The sequence below is a fragment of the Elgaria multicarinata genome, chromosome 13, assembly GCF_023053635.1.
Source record: "Elgaria multicarinata webbii isolate HBS135686 ecotype San Diego chromosome 13, rElgMul1.1.pri, whole genome shotgun sequence".
NCBI lineage: Eukaryota > Metazoa > Chordata > Lepidosauria > Squamata > Anguidae > Elgaria > Elgaria multicarinata.
The window spans coordinates 27197162-27215416 of NC_086183.1; the positions used below are offsets into that span (position 1 = coordinate 27197162).

General features: G+C 48.2%; 2 protein-coding genes across 4 annotated transcripts; one reads left to right on the forward strand and one right to left on the reverse strand.

Moving 5' to 3' along the window:
* Positions 1 to 1487: 1487 nt before the first annotated feature.
* Positions 1488 to 6307, reverse strand: LOC134408187 (interferon-inducible GTPase 5-like). 2 transcript variants are annotated; one of them, XM_063140338.1, is made up of 3 exons: positions 6148 to 6307; positions 4884 to 5514; positions 1488 to 3223 (listed from the first exon to the last, which is right to left on the reverse strand). In XM_063140338.1, the coding sequence occupies exons 2-3, from the start codon at positions 5474 to 5476 to the stop codon at positions 2020 to 2022; spliced, it is 1797 nt and encodes a 598-aa protein (XP_062996408.1). In that variant the 5' UTR covers positions 5477 to 5514; positions 6148 to 6307; the 3' UTR covers positions 1488 to 2019. The 2 variants fall into 2 exon arrangements, with proteins under 2 accessions (XP_062996408.1, XP_062996409.1); XM_063140339.1 differs by lacking the exon at positions 6148 to 6307 and adding an exon at positions 6021 to 6118.
* On the forward strand, positions 6250 to 14095 carry LOC134408186 (interferon-inducible GTPase 5-like). 2 transcript variants are annotated; one of them, XM_063140337.1, is made up of 3 exons: positions 6250 to 6321; positions 7938 to 8640; positions 10675 to 14095. In XM_063140337.1, exons 2-3 carry the CDS (start codon positions 7946 to 7948, stop codon positions 11840 to 11842), a joined length of 1863 nt encoding a protein of 620 aa, XP_062996407.1. In that variant the 5' UTR covers positions 6250 to 6321; positions 7938 to 7945; the 3' UTR covers positions 11843 to 14095. The 2 variants fall into 2 exon arrangements, with proteins under 2 accessions (XP_062996407.1, XP_062996406.1); XM_063140336.1 differs by having other exon boundaries at positions 6278 to 6341.
* Positions 14096 to 18255: the final 4160 nt, after the last annotated feature.

Here is an 18255-nt window from a genome sequence, read left to right on the forward strand (position 1 = left end):
TATGGAGTTCAACCGTAGAAAAATTAACATCACATCATAACTCCTCATTGCCAGCTTGCTTCATACTGTAAGAGAAATGCCTTGACCACAAATTATGCTAAGACACAGGCTGTGGTATTTGCGAAGCGCCCTAAAAAGCATGGCTGGCATTTGGATGAACATATATCAAGTAAAAACATTCAAATATTTGGGACTGTTCTATTTAGAAACAGCTTCCTGGAAAGAACAATTGTCAAACATTAAAATGCAAGCTTTTAGATCAGCTAAGGCTATTCTGAAGTTTCCTGTCTCTAAAGAAGGAAATCTAGTAAATCCTGCCTTAGCTGTTTATAAAGCCAAAACAATGGCACAAATCCTTTATGGGACCAAGGTTTGGGGCACCTCGAAGGTGTTAGGTTTAGAACGCCCTCAGAATTATTTTTTGAGAGCATTGCTGGGCTTACCCAGAGATGTATTATCTGCCATGATTAGATTAGAAACTTGTGTGTTAAGTATTGAGAGACAAATAGACAAAATAATAATATGCTATTGATTCAAGGTACAACCAGGCTACCCAAAAAACGTTTGATAGAATTATCTAATGGATTACCAATTAAAAATTGGGTACACCATGCTGCTCAACTTACTATTAAATATGTTTTTTCACTGACAGAACTTAAAGGCTTCCCATCAGATATACAGAAAAACATCATCAGGAGAACCATAAGGGAGGCTGTTACTAAAAAGGGCCTGTTGTTGTTTATTCGTTTAGTCGCTTCCGACTCTTCGTGACTTCATGGACCAGCCCACGCCAGAGCTTTCTGTAGGCTATCACCACCCCTAGCTCCCCCAAGGTCAAGTCTGTCACCTCCAGAATATCATCCATCCATCTTGCTCTTGGTCGGCCCCTCTTCCTTTTGCCTTCCCCTTTCCCTAGCATCAGCCTCTTCTCCAGGGTGTCCTGTCTTCTCATTATGTGGCCAAAGTACTTCAGTTGTGCCTTTAATACCATTCCCTCAAGTGAGCAGTCTGGCTTTATCTCCTGGAGTATGGACTGGTTTGATCTTCTTGCAATCCAAGGCAAACTCTGCTTATATATCCTCATGTGCATTATTATACTTTAAACTCAAAGAGGCTTGTGAATGTGCAGATTATTTTAACAACTTGACGTTTGTACAACTTCAGAAAGCTTTCACAGAGCTAAGGCTAAATATGGTGGACACTGCCTATAGAGATGGGAGGCACAGGGGCATCCCAATAAACTAGCGTACTTGTATTTGTAGTCGTCCTGAGCCAGAGGACCTTGTCCATTATATTTTGCATTGCCCCCTATACAATGACCCAAGGGAACAATTTGCGACACCCTTAATTAAAAACTATTCTTACCAGAACCCACTGGAAGTGATTTTTTTACCTCCTAGTGGACATGGGAAAATATGTGACTTGGTGTGTAGCTCTGTTTGCCACAGCTGCCAAAAAGATCAGAAAGAAACACATAGCAGAGATGATCACGTCTGACCATATCTGATTTATATTATATCACACATGAATCACCTATGACAGGCTATTCCATACTTTTAAACTTTTAAATTTTGTACATCATGTGTTACATGCAATATGTTTATATGCATTATGATTAACTTTCGTAATTTCTTTTGTTTTCTTTTGTCGTCGATGATTGTATTGTTGTTGTTTGTTTTATGCAAGGGCCATTGGCCAAAAGCAACAAAATTTGACTGACTGACTGACTCCTCATTGCCATACTGAGGTGCAAGCAGTTACAGGGCAGCGTGGGACCTTCTGGGGCAAACCTGCCTCTATAAACCTGCTCGCATTCCAACCTAGTGAAGATGGCGTCACTGATTCCAGTACACTAAAGCCAGATTCAAAACCAAATCAGGCTTACAACCTCACAGAGTCCGTCAGTAGCATTGCATATGTTGACCGTGATGAAACTTAACGAGAAAGTAACAGCGCTGAGGTGTCTGGGGTTGAGTCACCAAGGGGCCCAGGGAAGACTGTCTTATTCTTCGAACCGCTTCAGACATCGCTGTCAAAGGCCTTCATGAGGACCTTCTGGGAGTCGGCAGCTAGCTCTTCCAGGCACTGGCTCAACATGGAGTAGGTGGTGTGGAAGGAAATGCCGCCAGCAGCCAGGGCACCATAGATCGGGATCCGGTGAAGGAAGAAATTCGCCACTACCAGGCCTGAGCCAGTGGCCTTTCCCAGCAACCCAATCACCACATCCCTGTTGATGCTCCGGCCTAGAGTGCTATGCACTTCTGCCCTCAGAACCTCCAGCGGTTTCCCCGAGCGCTCCGCTAACCGGGCCAAGGAGGCTGCATCCAGGCCGAAGTCCTGCCGGTAGGTGGACAGCTTCCTCAGCAAAATGGAGATATCGCAAGTGAAGGCCAGGCCCGGCAAAGGGACGGCAGCCACCAAGCTGGAGATCAAAGCGACCTTCCATACTTCCTGGTGGAGGAGTTGCCTCTTCTTCTCTATGACTGCCGAGGAGACGTTGGGCAGGGACAACAGGAAGGCATGGCGTTTGTGGCTTGGTAATTCTTGCTCCAAGGTTTCTTCAAAGATTTGGAAGTCAAACTTGTTGATCTCAAAGCTGCTGAGCAAGAAGACCTTGGCATCTGCCAGCTCAGCCTTGGCCAGCTTCTCCTGGCAGTCCTTCCTGATCTCCTCCAAAACGTCCTTTTCGGTTGGTGGGTTCTTCCTCCGCCGCATGGACTCCAGGTCATTGTCCATCTTGGTGCGTACGAAGTAGAACCGCTTGCCCTGTTTGACAATGGCCTGGCCCAAGCGGATGTGGTTCTCCTTAAACCTCTCCGAGGCCAGGATGACGAAGAAGTCATAGCGAGAAAACTCCACTGCTTCTAAGTAATGATCAGCTTGAAAACTGGGCGTGCCAATGCCAGGGAGGTCCCACAGGGTGACGTTGGGATGGCCAGGGTAGGGATACGCCGTGGGCTTGGCTGTGGTCTCCGTCACGCCCGTTGCAGCTGCTTCCTCCTCCTCGTCATTCACACCCCTCAAGGCATTAACAAACGTGGATTTCCCAGCTCCCGATTCCCCCGTGATGGCAATATCAAGCTGGGCATTCCAGATGGTCTCCAGACTGCACTGAATGCGGGTCACCACCTCGGAGAGGCCTCCCAACTCGTAGGCCTCCTGGATCTCAGCAATCTCTCGCTCGCTAATCACCTCGAAGTCCGAGCGGGTGGGCTTCAGGACCCTGCGGGAAGAAAGAGGGCGAGGTGAGAACTAGAATGAGAACTAGAATGGATATCATATGGCTATTTTAAATAGTAGGGTGGCATAAATGAACATTGTGCCAGCATTACAGAGCTCATTTTCCACGGAGTTCTGGAAAGCACCAGAGCTCAGTGGAAAAGCACACATTTTACACGCAGTGCAATCCCGACCATTTCCTTTTGTTTCTTTTTTAAAAGGCCAAGCAGCAAATAATGGGAGAGCATCTCTTCCCGAGAGCCACAGCCAGAATAGGCAAGAGTGATTATAAGGCAGCTTTTGATGTTCCTAAGAAGCTTGAAATAACTGAACAGCAACGGGCTTCCACAAAATGGACTTGAATGACTGAGCAAAATTGGCGAGTGTTTTTCCAAAGATGAAACCAGTTAACGCTGGGTGAAGAGGAACATGCAAAAGCTTCCATTAAACATGGTATCTCGTAACATGAGCAACCCTGTTTTCCCGTGGAGGCCTATTTATCAGCCTGAGAAGAGCGAGAGGCCTAGCAGGCCATAGTTCTTGCTGACACATGCTGCTCCTCTGAGTAAAGCGGTGATGGCACTCGATCAACAGCCCTCTGTCAGGATATAAGTATGAGCCTGGAACTATAATTTACACTCCTCATGCCTACGTAGGAATGCCACAGCCCAGGGCCAAAATAGCAATGCACTCTAGAGAGAGAAAATCAAAATGGAGGGGGAGGCTACAGCATGGGGAATCTTATGGGGGGAATGCAGCTTCAGAGGGGAGAGAATCTGAAGTCAGGAAATTAAACTTGGTGGGGAGGGGATAGAAAAGGCCATATGCTTCAGAGAAAGCAAGGGGTAGTGTACCCCAAAAGATAACAGTACATGCACTGGGGCTACTGAGGAAGATAAAAGCATTCCAGAAAGAAATAACCTATTAAGTTTATTTTTAAAAAAATGGAAGACTCATTGTCCCTCCATGATGCTTTCATTGTGGAGAGGTTTTATCAGTGGCAACAGCCATGAGATTGAAATAGAAATTCCATTTTGGAGGTAGTATACCTCTGAATGCCCAGAGACGGGGTGTGCTGTGGCTCTTATTCCCTGCTTGTGGGCTACTCAGATTTATTTATTTATTTATTTATTACATTTATATACCGCCCATTGCCGAAGCTCTCTGGGCAGTTTACAAAAGTTAAAAACAGTGAATGTTAAAAACAAATATACAAAAATGTAAAACCATCAGAAGCATAAAAACAACAATATCCATTTAAAACAACTATTCTGTGGTCAATTTTTTAAAAAAACCTCAGCATTATTTATTTATTACTCAAATGCATCATCATGTCCACTGCAGGAAGCAGAACTCTGGACATGATGGACCTTTGGTCTGATCCTCTAAACACGTAATTTTTCAAATTATTTTATTATTACATTTATATCCTGCTTTTTTTCCTCTTGCAAGGGCAGCTTACATGGTGCTCCTCCTCTCCTCTCCTCACAACAACCCTGTGAGGTAGGTTAGGGTGAGAGCCAGCGATTGGCCCAAAGTCACCCAGTGAGCTTCATGGCTAGGTGGAGACTAGAACCCAGATCTCCTGAGTCCCAGTCCAATGCTCTAACTGCTACGCCACACTGGCTCTCCAGTACCTTTTCATGCTAGCCGTTTTTACTAACCTCTCAAACTTGTGAACGTCCTTCAGCAGCGCTTCTCGGAGTTGGGGGCAGTCCAGTTCATAGGGCTCAAAAGCAGAGATCAAGAATACAAAGGGCTCCCCACGATTGTGGGCCCCCAACGATTCAGCACAGACCCCCCGCAGGGCCCTGAGAACCTCGGATCGGTCGTAGCACTCGCCCATCAGTCGCTTGAGAGTGTGCAGCTCCAGGTCAGCCTTGGTGCGGGCAAAATAGACTTTCTTGCCAGCTGCCAGGGCCTCCCCAGCCAGGTGGGCGTGGGTCTCGTCGAACTTGCCGTCGGTCACCACGACCAACAGGTCTGCTTCCCCCAGCCATCGGTCTGCTTGGCCCTCACAATCCAACACCAGCTCCCACAACAGTATGTTGGGGTGGGATGGGTCAGGGTACATGACAGGCCCTCCAGATTTGGCCGGGGGGCCCACTGACGCACACCCAACATCATCTTCTGACATTCCTCGCAGGGCATTCAGAAGGGCTGATTTGCCCACCCCAGATTTGCCCACGAGGACCACCGAAACATCCCCCTGCTCAGGGGAGCCCGGCGAGGAGACCTTAGGGGTCTTCAGAGACATTTGCAGGGCAGACGAACAGGGCTTCTTCTTGGAAAATGCTGTGGAAATATAAGGAAAGGGGAAACATAAACCAGAGAAAGAATTATTATTATTATTATTATTATTATTATTATAATAATAATAGTAACACATCGTAAGAGAACATTTATTCCAAAACACTTGGTCCATGATGAATTTAACGATTCCCGTTCTAATGCAAGAACGGTGCATTTAATCCCTCCCCAGCCGTCACCGAGTACGACATTCCTCCCCCACCCTAAGGTGCAAAGTGGGAGACTGCACCCAAATGTCCTATTCGAGTTATGGGCCTGCCACGGCTTGGCACCCTTGACTGTTGGGCGCGGACCAACGTTTCGATTACAGGAATAGGCAGATGCGGGACGGATACTGTGATGGATACAGGTGGGCGATGGATCGCTGCCGAGGACCAAACGATTAGGCAGGTATGGAGCCAGGAGGTTTGATCGGGCAGATCAGACGGTCGGACAGGCTGAAGCAGGCGCTTAGTGTCCAGGGGACCGAAGAGACCCACCGACTTCCTTACCCTCCCCACGGCAAAGCTGCGGGCCTGCGCCCCGGGACCTCTTGCTGGGCTGCTACCTGGCGACGTCCCCCTCCTCGGGCCTATTTCTTATGTCATTGTCATCTCATCCCCTCCCCGATCTGTTTACCTAGAGCAGCCCTTTCCGGCTGCAAGGCGCAGCCCGCTGGGAGGAAGAGGAGGAGCCGCCGCCGCGTCCTTGTTCTTCTTCGCCACGGAGGTTTCGGTTTCCTCGCAGCTGCTTTGCGCGCTCCGCCAGACCCGAGCAAGGGCGCATCGAAGCCGCGCGGCGAAGAGCGGTCAGGTGCGCGCTCCTGGGCACGGGTGGGTCTCGCTTCTGGCTGCCCTCCTCTCCGGCCCCCTCCCCGCAAACCCAGAGCGGAGGAGGGTGACTAGCACTGGGCTGCTGGCCAGGACGCCTGGGTTCCTTTGGAGAAAAGGGGTGGGGTTATTGTTGTTGCTGCTGGCTGTTGGTTTCAGGGGGAGGGATCCCTTTTAGAACCCGGAGTCAACCAGGGAAGCTGAAGGGGTGGGCAGATTCGCGACGGACGAAAGGTAGGGCTTTCTCACACGTAGGTGCACAAAATACCTACACCAACTTGAGAAATACCTATCAATACCCATGAAAATGGGACACCGGAAAGCCCTTACACGTTTAAGGTTTGAACAAATGGATACTGCGATGAAATGGGGGAGATTCCACGGCATACCAGTAGAAGACAGGTTATGTGTTTGTGGAGAGCCAGTTCCAGAGGACATAACACACTATGTATTTGACTGCCCCTTATATATAGATATAAGGAAAAGTTATTTAGAGCCTTTTTTAAAGAAAGTGAAATACTGGGGTGCTAAGGAAAAACTGTGTTATTTATTATATTCAACCAACCCGTATGTGATACAAAGGGTTGCACTATTTGCAGTGAAAGCTAATAGATGTAGAGCAAAGTTTTTAGATACAATTGGAGTGTGTTGTTATAAAGATTCAGAGACATAAATGAAATGTCATTTAGAAGCAATTAAAGGTTTCTGTATGTCCGCTGTGGTCCTATCTTACTATCCTTTTAGCAATGCATGTTACGTTTTTGATAGCTGTAATTTTTAACCATATGTAATTTTTATCACGTATAGTATAGCAAAATGTCAAGTTTGTATGTGTTGCAATGATCTGTGGATTGAGCAATAAACATATTGATTCACTTGATTCACACGTAGGTGCACGCTGCCAAGGATCCCAAAATCTCTAGTTGGCCCATACCTTTCATTAGGACTAATGCGCACACACACACATTGGGAGGAGGAAGGGAGCTCCCTGCAACGGTTCTTTCTGTGGGTGGAGGGACCAAAAGCTCTATCCGATGAGCGTTTTATTGCAAGGTCGTTCCTGGGCACTCGCAGACTTTGCTCAGGTCCTTCACATGAGGTTGTCTGCCTCCCGTGCGTCTTCCGCCCCTTCTGGCCTTCCTTGCGCAACAACAACAAAAACCTCGTTAAGTCAGATGTTTTTTTAAACTCGGAATCGCTGCTCTCTCCTGCTGTGTGCAGGAGAAGCAGCGCCATTAGAGCAGCCAACTCAATGGGCCTCGTGCTCTTTGGGTACTTCCTCCTTTGAAAGAGGAAGTAACTTGAGGAAGGACAGCAGGGGTGGAGAAGCGAGGCAGGGAGTGTGTTAACCCCTGGTGTGATGGAGCTCCAAGTTGGTCACCCCCCCTTCACAGAAGCCGGAATATGCTTCCCTTCTGCTTTCCAGCAGGGCTCTGGGAAGTTCTTGCAGCTTTGGCACAGAGAGAGATCTCAGTACAGATTTCCGCCGACAGACAGACACACACAACTGCCCACATATCCCTACGGAGACCTGCATTGCACCTTGAAAGCCACAGCCAAGCACCATTTAATACTTCCCCTCCCTCCTCCTCTTTGCAGCTTCAGCCATGTCCGGTTCCCCGTACCTGAACGAATTGCAGCTGAGGAACCTGAAGGCCCAGTATGAGGCCCAGAACGCCAGCACCACTGCCTGCCAGATCCAGGAGCTATTGGACTCCGTGAACACCCTCCAGGTTCAGGTCGGGATCCTGGGAGAATGTGGCGCTGGGGTGAGCACGCTGGTTCAGGCTCTGGTGGACAAGCCCCGCCGGGTGGCGGACCCCTGGGCTTATTTCCGGGAAGCCCCGAAGCCCACCAAGCAGGCGGTCACCCACCCCCACCCCACGTACCCCAACCTGACCCTGTACGACCTGCCGGGCTTCGAGGCGTCTGAGGAACCATCTGCCTATCTCAAACGCTTGGGCGACCTGGGCAGGTACAGCTGTGTGGTGGTGGTGGTGGGGAGCACCAGCTTGAGAGCGGCCCACCTGCAGGTCCTCAAGGCCCTCAAGCAAAAGGGGAAGGCCGTCCTCGTGGCCCGCACCAAGGTGGACTTGGACCTGCACACGGCAGAGAGGCGGCTCCGGGCCCGCTACAACCCCGGCGAGCAGCTGGGGCTGATCCGAAAGGAGCTGGCGGAGAAGTTAGCCAAGGACGGGATAGATGCCAAGAAGATTTTCCTGGTGTCTGGGCTGGAGACGGAGAGATACGAGTTTGGCCGCTTTGAGGACAGCCTGGAAGGAGAGGTGCTCAACTTGAAGAGGTGAGTAAGGAAGTAGCGGGGTGCGGGGGAAGAGAGATGCCTGAGTTGTGTCGGGACTTCTGGGTTCACCTCCCAGTGTTGGCTTTGTGTGACTGAAGCAATGTGTCCCGTTAAAGACGGCAGGCATGCCTTGGGAAGTAAGCTACTGATTGATTTCAGAGGACCTTGAAACTGCTTTTTGTTTTTAAGAGGCGGGGGGGCACTTAAAAGTGGTTTACAGGATAAAATCATGATAAAATACAACAAAGCCAATCATTAAAACAATAAAACAACTCATTAAAATCACCAGGGCTAACTGATAAGCTAGTGGTCAGGGAAATGTCTGGGCAAACAGATGTGTTGCATGTTGTTGGCGGAAGCACCCCACACTAGGAGGACACCTGAACTCAATGGGGAGATCAGTCCACATGGTGGGTGCCACAACTGAGCAGACCCTCCTCCTCACCATGGCTAAACATGCCTCAATAGAGCGGGGTACGGCAAACAAGGCCACCTCCTCAGAACATAGAGACTGAGGTGGCCTATACAGGAGAAGGAAAAAGGAAAGGAACCTCTCCTGCAAAGCCCTTGAGTCATTACTGACTCCTAGAGGGACGCCTGCTTTCGCTGACGTTTTCTTGGCAGACTTTGGAGCGGGGTGGTTTGCCCTTGCCTTCCCCAGTCGCGGTTAACTTTCCACCAACTAGCTGGGTACTCATTCTACCGACCTCGAAAAAATGGAAGGCTGAGTCAACCTGAGCCGGCTGCCTGAGAACCAGCTTCCGCTACAGGAGAAACTGATCTCCAATTAAATAATGAAAGGCTCTTGAGAGTCCAGGATAGCCCACAAAGGAGGCTACCTGTCACATCCCTGAATGAGTTGCCATTCTGGCCTTTCATCCAGCCTCTGGTGATAATTCTGGCATATCTCTGAGCTGGGTGTGATTGGGTCATTCAGTTGCTCCTAATGCAGCAGTACCATCTAGCCACAGCAGATCCTTCCCGTTGTTTCTCTGCAAGAATCCCTGCTCTGGTTTTGCCACTTTCAATAAGGAGACCTACTCCTTCTTGGATGGAAAACTTTCCAGTACTCTGTTTTTCCATGGAAACTTTCCCACTTTTAGAATGCATCATTTCCTCTCTTTCCGATGTTTAGGCTTTTGTAGTTAAAGCTTAAAATAGCTCTGTTTTGCTGCTGCCAGACACCCAAAATTCTGTGGGCTGTGTTGCTCAACCCTGAAAAAATGATTGCAGCTTAAGTGCACATTGCTGAATATTTTCTTCCTAACCAAATCCTTCAGTTTCACTGCTTTTGGCTATTGTGGAGGGGCGGGGGGACATTTTCAGATATGTATGCAGCTTATAAAAATAACATGGCATACTTTGAGTTTTGTTTACTAAATACAAGTCAAATAAGCTTGCCAAATCCAAGCTCATTTGAATAAGGGCAGCAGAAATAGTTCCAGAAAAACTTTCTGCCAAACTTGCTAATTTAAAATGTTCCAGAAGCCCACATCCTTGGCCACACCCAGTTGAGGCCATTATTTTTTTAAAAAAAAAAGGTAGACACTGCCCTAGTCATGGATGTGGCTGAGTAGTGACCTAATACAGATCTATCTCTGTGCCCTCCACAATAGCCAAAAGCAGTGAAATGGAAGGATTTGATTAGGAAGAAAATATTCAGCAACGCATTTAAGCTGCAATCTTTTAACTAATGCAGGTCTATTACCACATCTGGTATTTATCCTCACAACAACCACCCAGTGAGGCAGGTTGGGTGGAGAGTCTGTGTGATGTAGTGGCTAGAGTGTTGGACTGGGAGGCGGGAGATCTGGGTTCTAGTCCCCACTCAGCCATGGAAACTCACTGGGTAACTTTGAGCCAATCACAGACTTTCAGCTCAGCCTACTTCACAAGGTTGTTGTTGTGAGATGAAATGGAGAGGGAGAGGTTATGTACACCACCTTGGGTTCCTTAAGGAGGTAAAAAAATATATAAATGTAAATGTAATAAAGAATGAATGAAACGTATGATTCTGTTTTTGGTTCTTTCTAGAAGCCATGATGGGACCCTCGAGGACTTGACAGCCGTAAGTCAGAAGAAGATCTCGGAGCTATATGAGATTTGCCATTCCGGCAGCTTGTCTGAAGTCCTGGCTGTGATCCATTCGGCTTTGGAGGAGCCCGCACAAATCCGGTTGGATGTCGCAGTGATAGGGGAAGCCGGCTCTGGGAAGTCCTCACTCGTCAACGCCCTGAGAGGAGTGGGCTGCGGGGAGCCGGGTGCAGCTCCCACCGGGGTGACCGAGACCACAAGGAAAGCCACCGCCTACCTTCTCCCGACCGTCTCCAACGTGTACCTGTGGGATCTGCCGGGAGTCGGCGTGACGGAGGAGGACGTGAGCCACCTGGACCTCGCCCGCTACGACTTCTTCCTGCTGGTGGCCTCTGAACGCTATAAGCACGCCCACAGCTGCCTGGCCAGGGCTGTCGCCTCTGCGGGGAAGCAGGCCTTCTTCGTGCGGACCAAGATCGATGTGGATCTGGAGGCCCGGCCCGGGAGTCAGCCCACCCCCAAAGAGGAGCTGCAGGAACAGGTGCGGAAGAGCTGCGAGGATGCGCTGAGGAAGGACGGCATAGACTCACCGTGCGTCTTTCTGGTCTCCTGCCTCGCGAACCAAGCCTATGACCTTTCCCTCCTCCAGGAAGCCCTCAGGAGCAACGCCCCAGACTTGAAGAGGAAAGCTCTGAAGAGAGCCATCCCGACCGTCCTGTCCCGGCTAGTGAGACGGAAGGCCAAAGTGCTGATGAGGGACGTGTGGGGCAAGGCCCTGCAGCTCTGCCTCTCCTGTGTGGAGAACGCCAACCTGGCTGCGGCCGACAGCCTCATCGTCACCATCTCCAGCTTCTGCATTGACTTCGGCCTGGATGAAGCGTCCTTGGAGCGCACCGCACAGGCCACAGACAGAGCGGTCCAGCTGCTGCAGGCCAAGATCCAGAGCCCCTTTGCTAGGCCGCTGAGCTCGGCGTACGTGCTCAGCCTCTTCACCAAGCCAGCCTCGCTGACCAACTGGGTGTGGAGCTACGTGCCGTACTATGGGCGGGGGGCCAATGTGGAGCCCAAGATCTCCTTCGAGTCCATCTACAGGATGCTGAAACAAGTCGTGGTGGAGCTATCCGAAGATGCTGAGAGGGTGCTGCAGACGGCGTACGTGGAGGACTAGGGCTGAGGAGGAGGGGGCAGCAGTAGCCCCCGCCCCCCGCCTTGACAGTGTCGGCTGTCAAGTATAAAAAAAGAAGAGAACTATCTTCGAGCCGGACAAGATCAACATTTCCGAGGACTGCGTCGTGAAACGGCACTAAGACGGATATTTGAAAGTCAAGGTTCCAGCAATCTTAATTCGATGACATTGTGGGGGATGCCGTTGTGACCCTTTGATCCCAAGCACTGTAACAGCAAAGAGATGTAGAAACGGAGACCTGGTCCTTGTTGAGATGGGAAGCCGGTGACTGGACCACTTCGGAGTGGTGCGGGGAGGCTCATACGATTCAGCGTTCTTCTACATAATCCATTCCCTCCATGCACAAAACTAGATGGCAAGGGGACGGCTATATGCTAGAATCTTGCTCCCTGCAATGCTAGTCTTCTGTGGGCAGGGAGCTTTTCCTTTTTCTTTCTCTCTTTCTGTAGGGATGCGGAGTCCACTGTATGAACCTCCACCTGAAGTAATACAGGCCACATCCAAGTTTACTACCTTCTTCACTGTTTTGAGAGAAGCAGGCCTAAAACCTGATGTCCCAAATCCTACAGAGCTCTGCAACGTGTGCATGCTTAAGACGGGAGCCTCTCGTTTGCTCTTTGCTGTTGATCGGTACCTGTTTGCAGCATTTGTAAACCCATTGCTTGCACATCTGTTTGTGCAGCGGCACAACCTCCAACAACTACTTGCAGCACAGTTCAAACTGCACAGGCAGAAATTGCTCTAGTTGCAATCAGAGCTAGGTTCAAGCACGTGCCTGTCCTTGCACAGCTGCATCTAATTTATACTTCGTCTTTGCTTGTTTGCGTGAATGTGTGTGTGTGTTTGTGTACAGCCTTGCTCTTTCAGTCATCCCAGTTCTTTGCACTAGCAAAACACGTGGGAAAACTGCTTGTGAATACAGGGGCTCTCCCAAGCGAATCACTTCAACCTCCCAGCCCTCAGGCCTTGCTTGACTTTGAACAGCAGAGAGTTTGGCAGGTGGTGTTGTGGGGAGGGTCTAAAGTCCTAGTCTGCGTTGTTTGCACAAAGCTTCCTGTGTTTAGTTCATTGGATCCAGGCCTAGACAGGCAGAGACTAAAGGGTGCTCTTACTTTGCAGAAGCACAAACTTTCAAGGGATGGCTGACACTTGATCCTAGGGTGGTCACATGCAGAAGAGGACAGGAATCCCGCTTCTTCAATAGTTGCAGAAAAAGGGGAATTTCAGCATAACATTCCCTCTTCTGCTAAAGGTGCAAGAGCCCTGCCTTCTTATATACGTGGCTGTCCTTGTGCCAACACACCAAGCCAGCAGAGTTCCCTGTGAATGTATGTTGAGAATTTAGAGCCTGTGCATGTCGCACTGCCTATGCCACCACAAAATGGGAAGCGATAGAGGTCAGCCCCTGGAGAAAAGAGCTTGTCTGGATGGGCTGTTCATGGAACTCTCTTCTACATGGGGTGTATCCATGCTGACCTCTTGATTCTTTGTGGAGGTTCAGCACAAGTACGATAGGTAACTTTGGACTACAATCCCCATCAGCCCCAGCCAGCATGGGCAATGGTCAGGGATTATGGGATGTGAAGTCCAAAACATAGGGTGGGCACTGCCCACTCTTCCTGCTGGGCTCATGCTCTGAGATTGCTTTTGGGGGTGTCTGTGTGAATGAATCGTGGGGAGAGAGAAATTTCTCAGCCATCTAGGGGATCCCAACTCAACACAAACTTGTTCAAAAGAGCAAGAGTAGCCCATAGCCCTGAATTTTCCAATGTCAAAGCATCAGTGGCAGGGTGATGATGGCAAGAAAGGAGCTGTCTTGACCTCTACAGCCGTATGGTGCAAGCCCTGTGTCACACAACGTGCACTGGGAATTGGACCTCTTGGGTCATCATGTTGTTTAGCCCAGCTCAAAAGAACGAACCAGCACGTTTCTTTCTGTTGGTGCGGCAGAGCAAATGAGTCACCCGCTGTGGCTTTTCGGTTAATTGCAGATTGCACTACAAGTAGTTGCCATAATTCCCTACAAATTGCTTGCGTGAAAATAGGATGACGCCTCTGGAGTGGAGCCAGCTGTTTATTGAAGGCGCCTCCTAGCCAGTATTTATGCAGCTAGCAGCAGTCTATTCACAGCTACACAACACTATCACACAGACCTGATCAAGGCAAGACTTGATTTATGTCGGTTTCCTGTATGGTAATTTTTTAAAAAATAAAGCCGTGGGAAATTATGTTATACAGGAGAGGGGAATGCTGTCTTTACTTGGCTATTGATATTACACTGAAGCTTTGGGTTTGGAAATAACATAAAATTTACCTGTTGTAACTTTTCTCTCCTTCATATGGCAATAAGTGATCTTAAACAATGGCAAGTTTACCATGGATTGGGTGGAAATCCTACCTCCATAGAAAAATCATAGTGGTCTACGTAGAATGGGGGCGGAAACACTCTGGAATTCCTTGCTCAAATACTTAGCGAGATATTTATCACCTGTTTTATAAAAACAATTTAAATTATGAGTTGCGTGACAGGGCTAGAAACCAAGATACATCATAGGAATTGATCAGTAGGTTCAGGACGGGCAACAGGAAGTAATACTTTGTGCAGTGCATAATTAGCTTACAGAACTCACTACCACAAGATGTAGTGATGGTCACTAATCTAATGGCTTAAGAGGATTGGACAAATTCATGAATAGCTCCAATGGCAGCTCTTAGTAGATTGGTCTAAATATGAGCTATTACTGCCCATTGCTCTGGGGACTGGAATGTCCTGGCCACTGTCACCAGCCAGGAGATGAAAGGCTAGTAGAAGGTTGCACACCCAGCCTCCCAAGAAAAATATAATGCCAAGGGGAAAGACTAGACTAGCCACATCCATCTTCCAAAGAAGGAGCAACTACAAGGGTTTTTTCGCTGCTGGAAAAAACACTGCTCTGATTGCCTGCTGCCCTGCAAAAGGGAAGCTCACTCCAGCCCCATCCATCAGCAGAGGACTAAGGACTGGCCATGTCTGTGTGTATGAAACACATGTTACATATATGTGTGTGTGTATAGCCTATAGATGACTGTAATGATAGCTAAATAAAACTCACATATTCAGAGGCAGTTCTAACAAAATGAAATAGTCATCACCTTAGTGAGCTGCTTGTGAGCACCCAGAAGCATCTTGTCTTGATGCCACTGGAAACCGTATCCTGGACTACATGGACTCTTTGCTGGATCGATCAAGGCAATATTTACATTCTTGTATCTCACTTGAGGGAATGGTATTAAAGGCAAAACTGAAGTACTTTGGCCACATAATGAGAAGACAGGATACCCTGGAGAAGAGGCTGATGCTAGGGAAAGTGGAAGGCAAAAGGTAGAGGGGCCGACCAAGGGCAAGATGGATGGATGACATTCTGGAGGTGACAGACTTGACCTTGGGGGAGCTGGGGGTGGCAACAGCCGACAGAAAGCTCTGGCGTGGGCTGGTCCAGGAAGTCACGAAGAGTCGGAAACGACAACGAATAAAATCTCAAAACAGCAAGTGCTTGGACAGCAAACATCCAGAAGAAATCCATAGTATTTTAACTTCCCAAAGGCCGCTACTAATCACCGTCCAGAAAAACAAACAGCCAAAAGGTTGTAGGATAGCTTAACTACAGACCCCCTCGATTCAGATGTGAGCAGTGGAGGATAGTGGTGTCTCCCTAGCACCCCCCACCCCAAGTAACACTAGTCAGTCTGTCTCTCATTTTGCTCAAACACTAATGCAGTAGCCATGACACAAAACCAAACATTGTTCTCTTCGTTGGGAAATACCAACCTTTTATTGTTGCCTTATGAAAGACAGGGACCTTCATTTCACGTAATACTCATGATCCCATTTTCAGAGATTTCGTACACAAACAAGGAAGTACTACCAAAGCCTAAAAGGCGGTGCGTGCATTCCCTTCCACACCAATGCTTTCTGTCAAGGTGCGAGTCATCTACACCTGGGATCCTGTCCAGGTAACCCTTCAATTGCAGCTGTAGTACATTTCCTTGCTTCCGAGCCACAAAACGTGCTCGCTGAGAAAATTATTTCCTCCAGCCAAAACACCTGCTGTGGTTGAGTGTGCTGTATGGAATGTGGATACTGGCTGGTGCCTGTACTAACCAGTAAGGAGCATCAACTCTTCTAATTTTAGGACTGTGTGCATACTTGCAGTGTTCTGTTTCACATTTTGTATCATGAACTACTTCAGATGTCAAGATTTCTGCTGTACTCCAACACAAGACAGCTTATGTAGCCCTTCAGCAACAAATAATAACAGTTATAAGCTGCAAATGGGAGTACAGCTTTCCTTTCTGCATGCCTGCCTACACACATGGCGCAGTTCTCTTTAATAGGTAGAGCACCTTAACTGAAGCGGCTCTATTTGCATTAGTAGAATGGGGTGGGGGGAGAGAAAGTGCACAGTCTTTTACATCTGGAAAGGATCTTCCATCTTCTCTTTGAAATAAGAAAGGGACCAGGAAGCAATCAAGAAGACATGATCTGGTAAGGTGCATGAGAGTGTGTGTGTTGTGGGAAGTCATAGTTCTGTATAAGCATATCAAGGGTGGGCAACTTTTGGCCCTGCCGATGTTGTGCCAAAAACAACAGGAGAGCATCCAACACGGGTCAGAAAAAGGGAGAAATGGGTTCTCCGGATGCAAAATGTATATTTTCACAAAGCCTGACACATTTCAGTCGGTACTTTATTCAAAAGCCTTCCTCGGGGGTCTTTTTTCCTAACAACCCCCTGAGGAAAAAAGTACAGAATAAAGGAACAAAGTACAGACCGAAACGCGTCAGGCTTTGTGAAAATAAACATTTTGCATCCTGAGAACCTGTTTATCCCCTTTTTCTGACCTCCAGATGTTGTGGCCTGCAACTCCCATCAGCATAGCCAGCGGTGAGAGATCATGAGAGTTCTTGGCCAATACATCTGGAGGGCCACAAGCTGTCCAGCCGTGCTTTATACACCGAAGATCTCCAGTTCAATCCACAGCATCACCGATTAAAAAGGATCTCAGCTCTTACAAACAGGTGCTCTCCCCTTTTTTCCTCGGGCTACCTGTGAAGCCAGAGAACTGCTGCCGGCTGCAGAAGACAGCACTGGGCCAAAGAGACCCCTGGACTGGCTCAGTATAAGGCAGATCCATTTGTTATTCTTGGGTTTGGATGTGAAAAACTCAGCTTTAAATTTCTATTTAGCAATGCAGCTCACTGGACAGCAGGGGGCGGTCAGATTCAGTAATGGTCAGGCGGCAAATGAACCTACATTCAAGAAAAAGATTTCGCCACTGCCATTTTTTTTTAACATACTGATTTCTGGTTAATTTCATAGAATCATAGAATAGTAGAGTTGGAAGGGGCCTATAAGGCCATTAAGTCCAACCCCTGCTCAATGCAGGAATCCACCTTAAAGCAACCCTGACAGATAGTTGTCCAGCTGCCACTTGAATTTGAAAACCTTCAGGGTCACAGAGGGAGAAGAACCTCCAGTTTGGGGCCTAAACCCAGACAGGTATGGCTTCTTTCCCTAGCCCCACCTTTGTTTTATGTCTCTCCCCCACCCCCCATTTTAAAAGGTTGAAATGCCTCTCCTAAGATTTAGTCACTGTCAGTAAGAACTTTTAAGCTAAATGATGCTAAAAGGCTCTGCCCTAGATGTAAGAGAAATTAAGGGTAAGTTACCTGGGGAAATTAAGATGCAGGAATAAGAGCCCTAACCTTAGGCTGAGCTGAGTTAGAATCTACATTTCCCCCACAGACGAGGAAAAACTGACACCAGATTATAAATGGTAGTGTCTAGATAGCCCCCAGGAGATGCTTCTTCCTGTGTCAGCATAACTGTGGAAAAGGATTTACATTGGAAGGCTACAGGCATATCAGCTACACTTTAACTGAATACAGGATTCAGTATCAGGGATATTCACAGTTGAAGGGCTTGATTCATAATAGTCCCTGCATATAGCCTGCATATAGTCCCATGTTGCTGTTCTTTTTTAAAAAAAAAAACCCTATAAATTAGAACTCTGCAGCAATATCCTAAATCTTAAGAGACCCATGATTCTGCTGCTAGAATATTGTATTCAAGGTATGCAAGTGGGCAGCCCTTTCGTTCACAAAATCCATTACATTTTAGTTAGTTGTGGGGAGGGGCAAAGGACTCAGCAAAGCATTCAGCACCTGGCCACTGTTTCACCACTCTCTAGCTCCGGTGGCAACACTAAGCAGTACACTGCCCACATCATGATTTCAAGTTTCTCCGGACAACGGCAAAGCTAAAGTGTTCTTTTTAAAAACGAAAGCTGAGAATTTCTTGAATTGAATTGCATTTCCCCTATAAAATTCTGGGGGGATGTGTGTAAGAGGGCAGCGG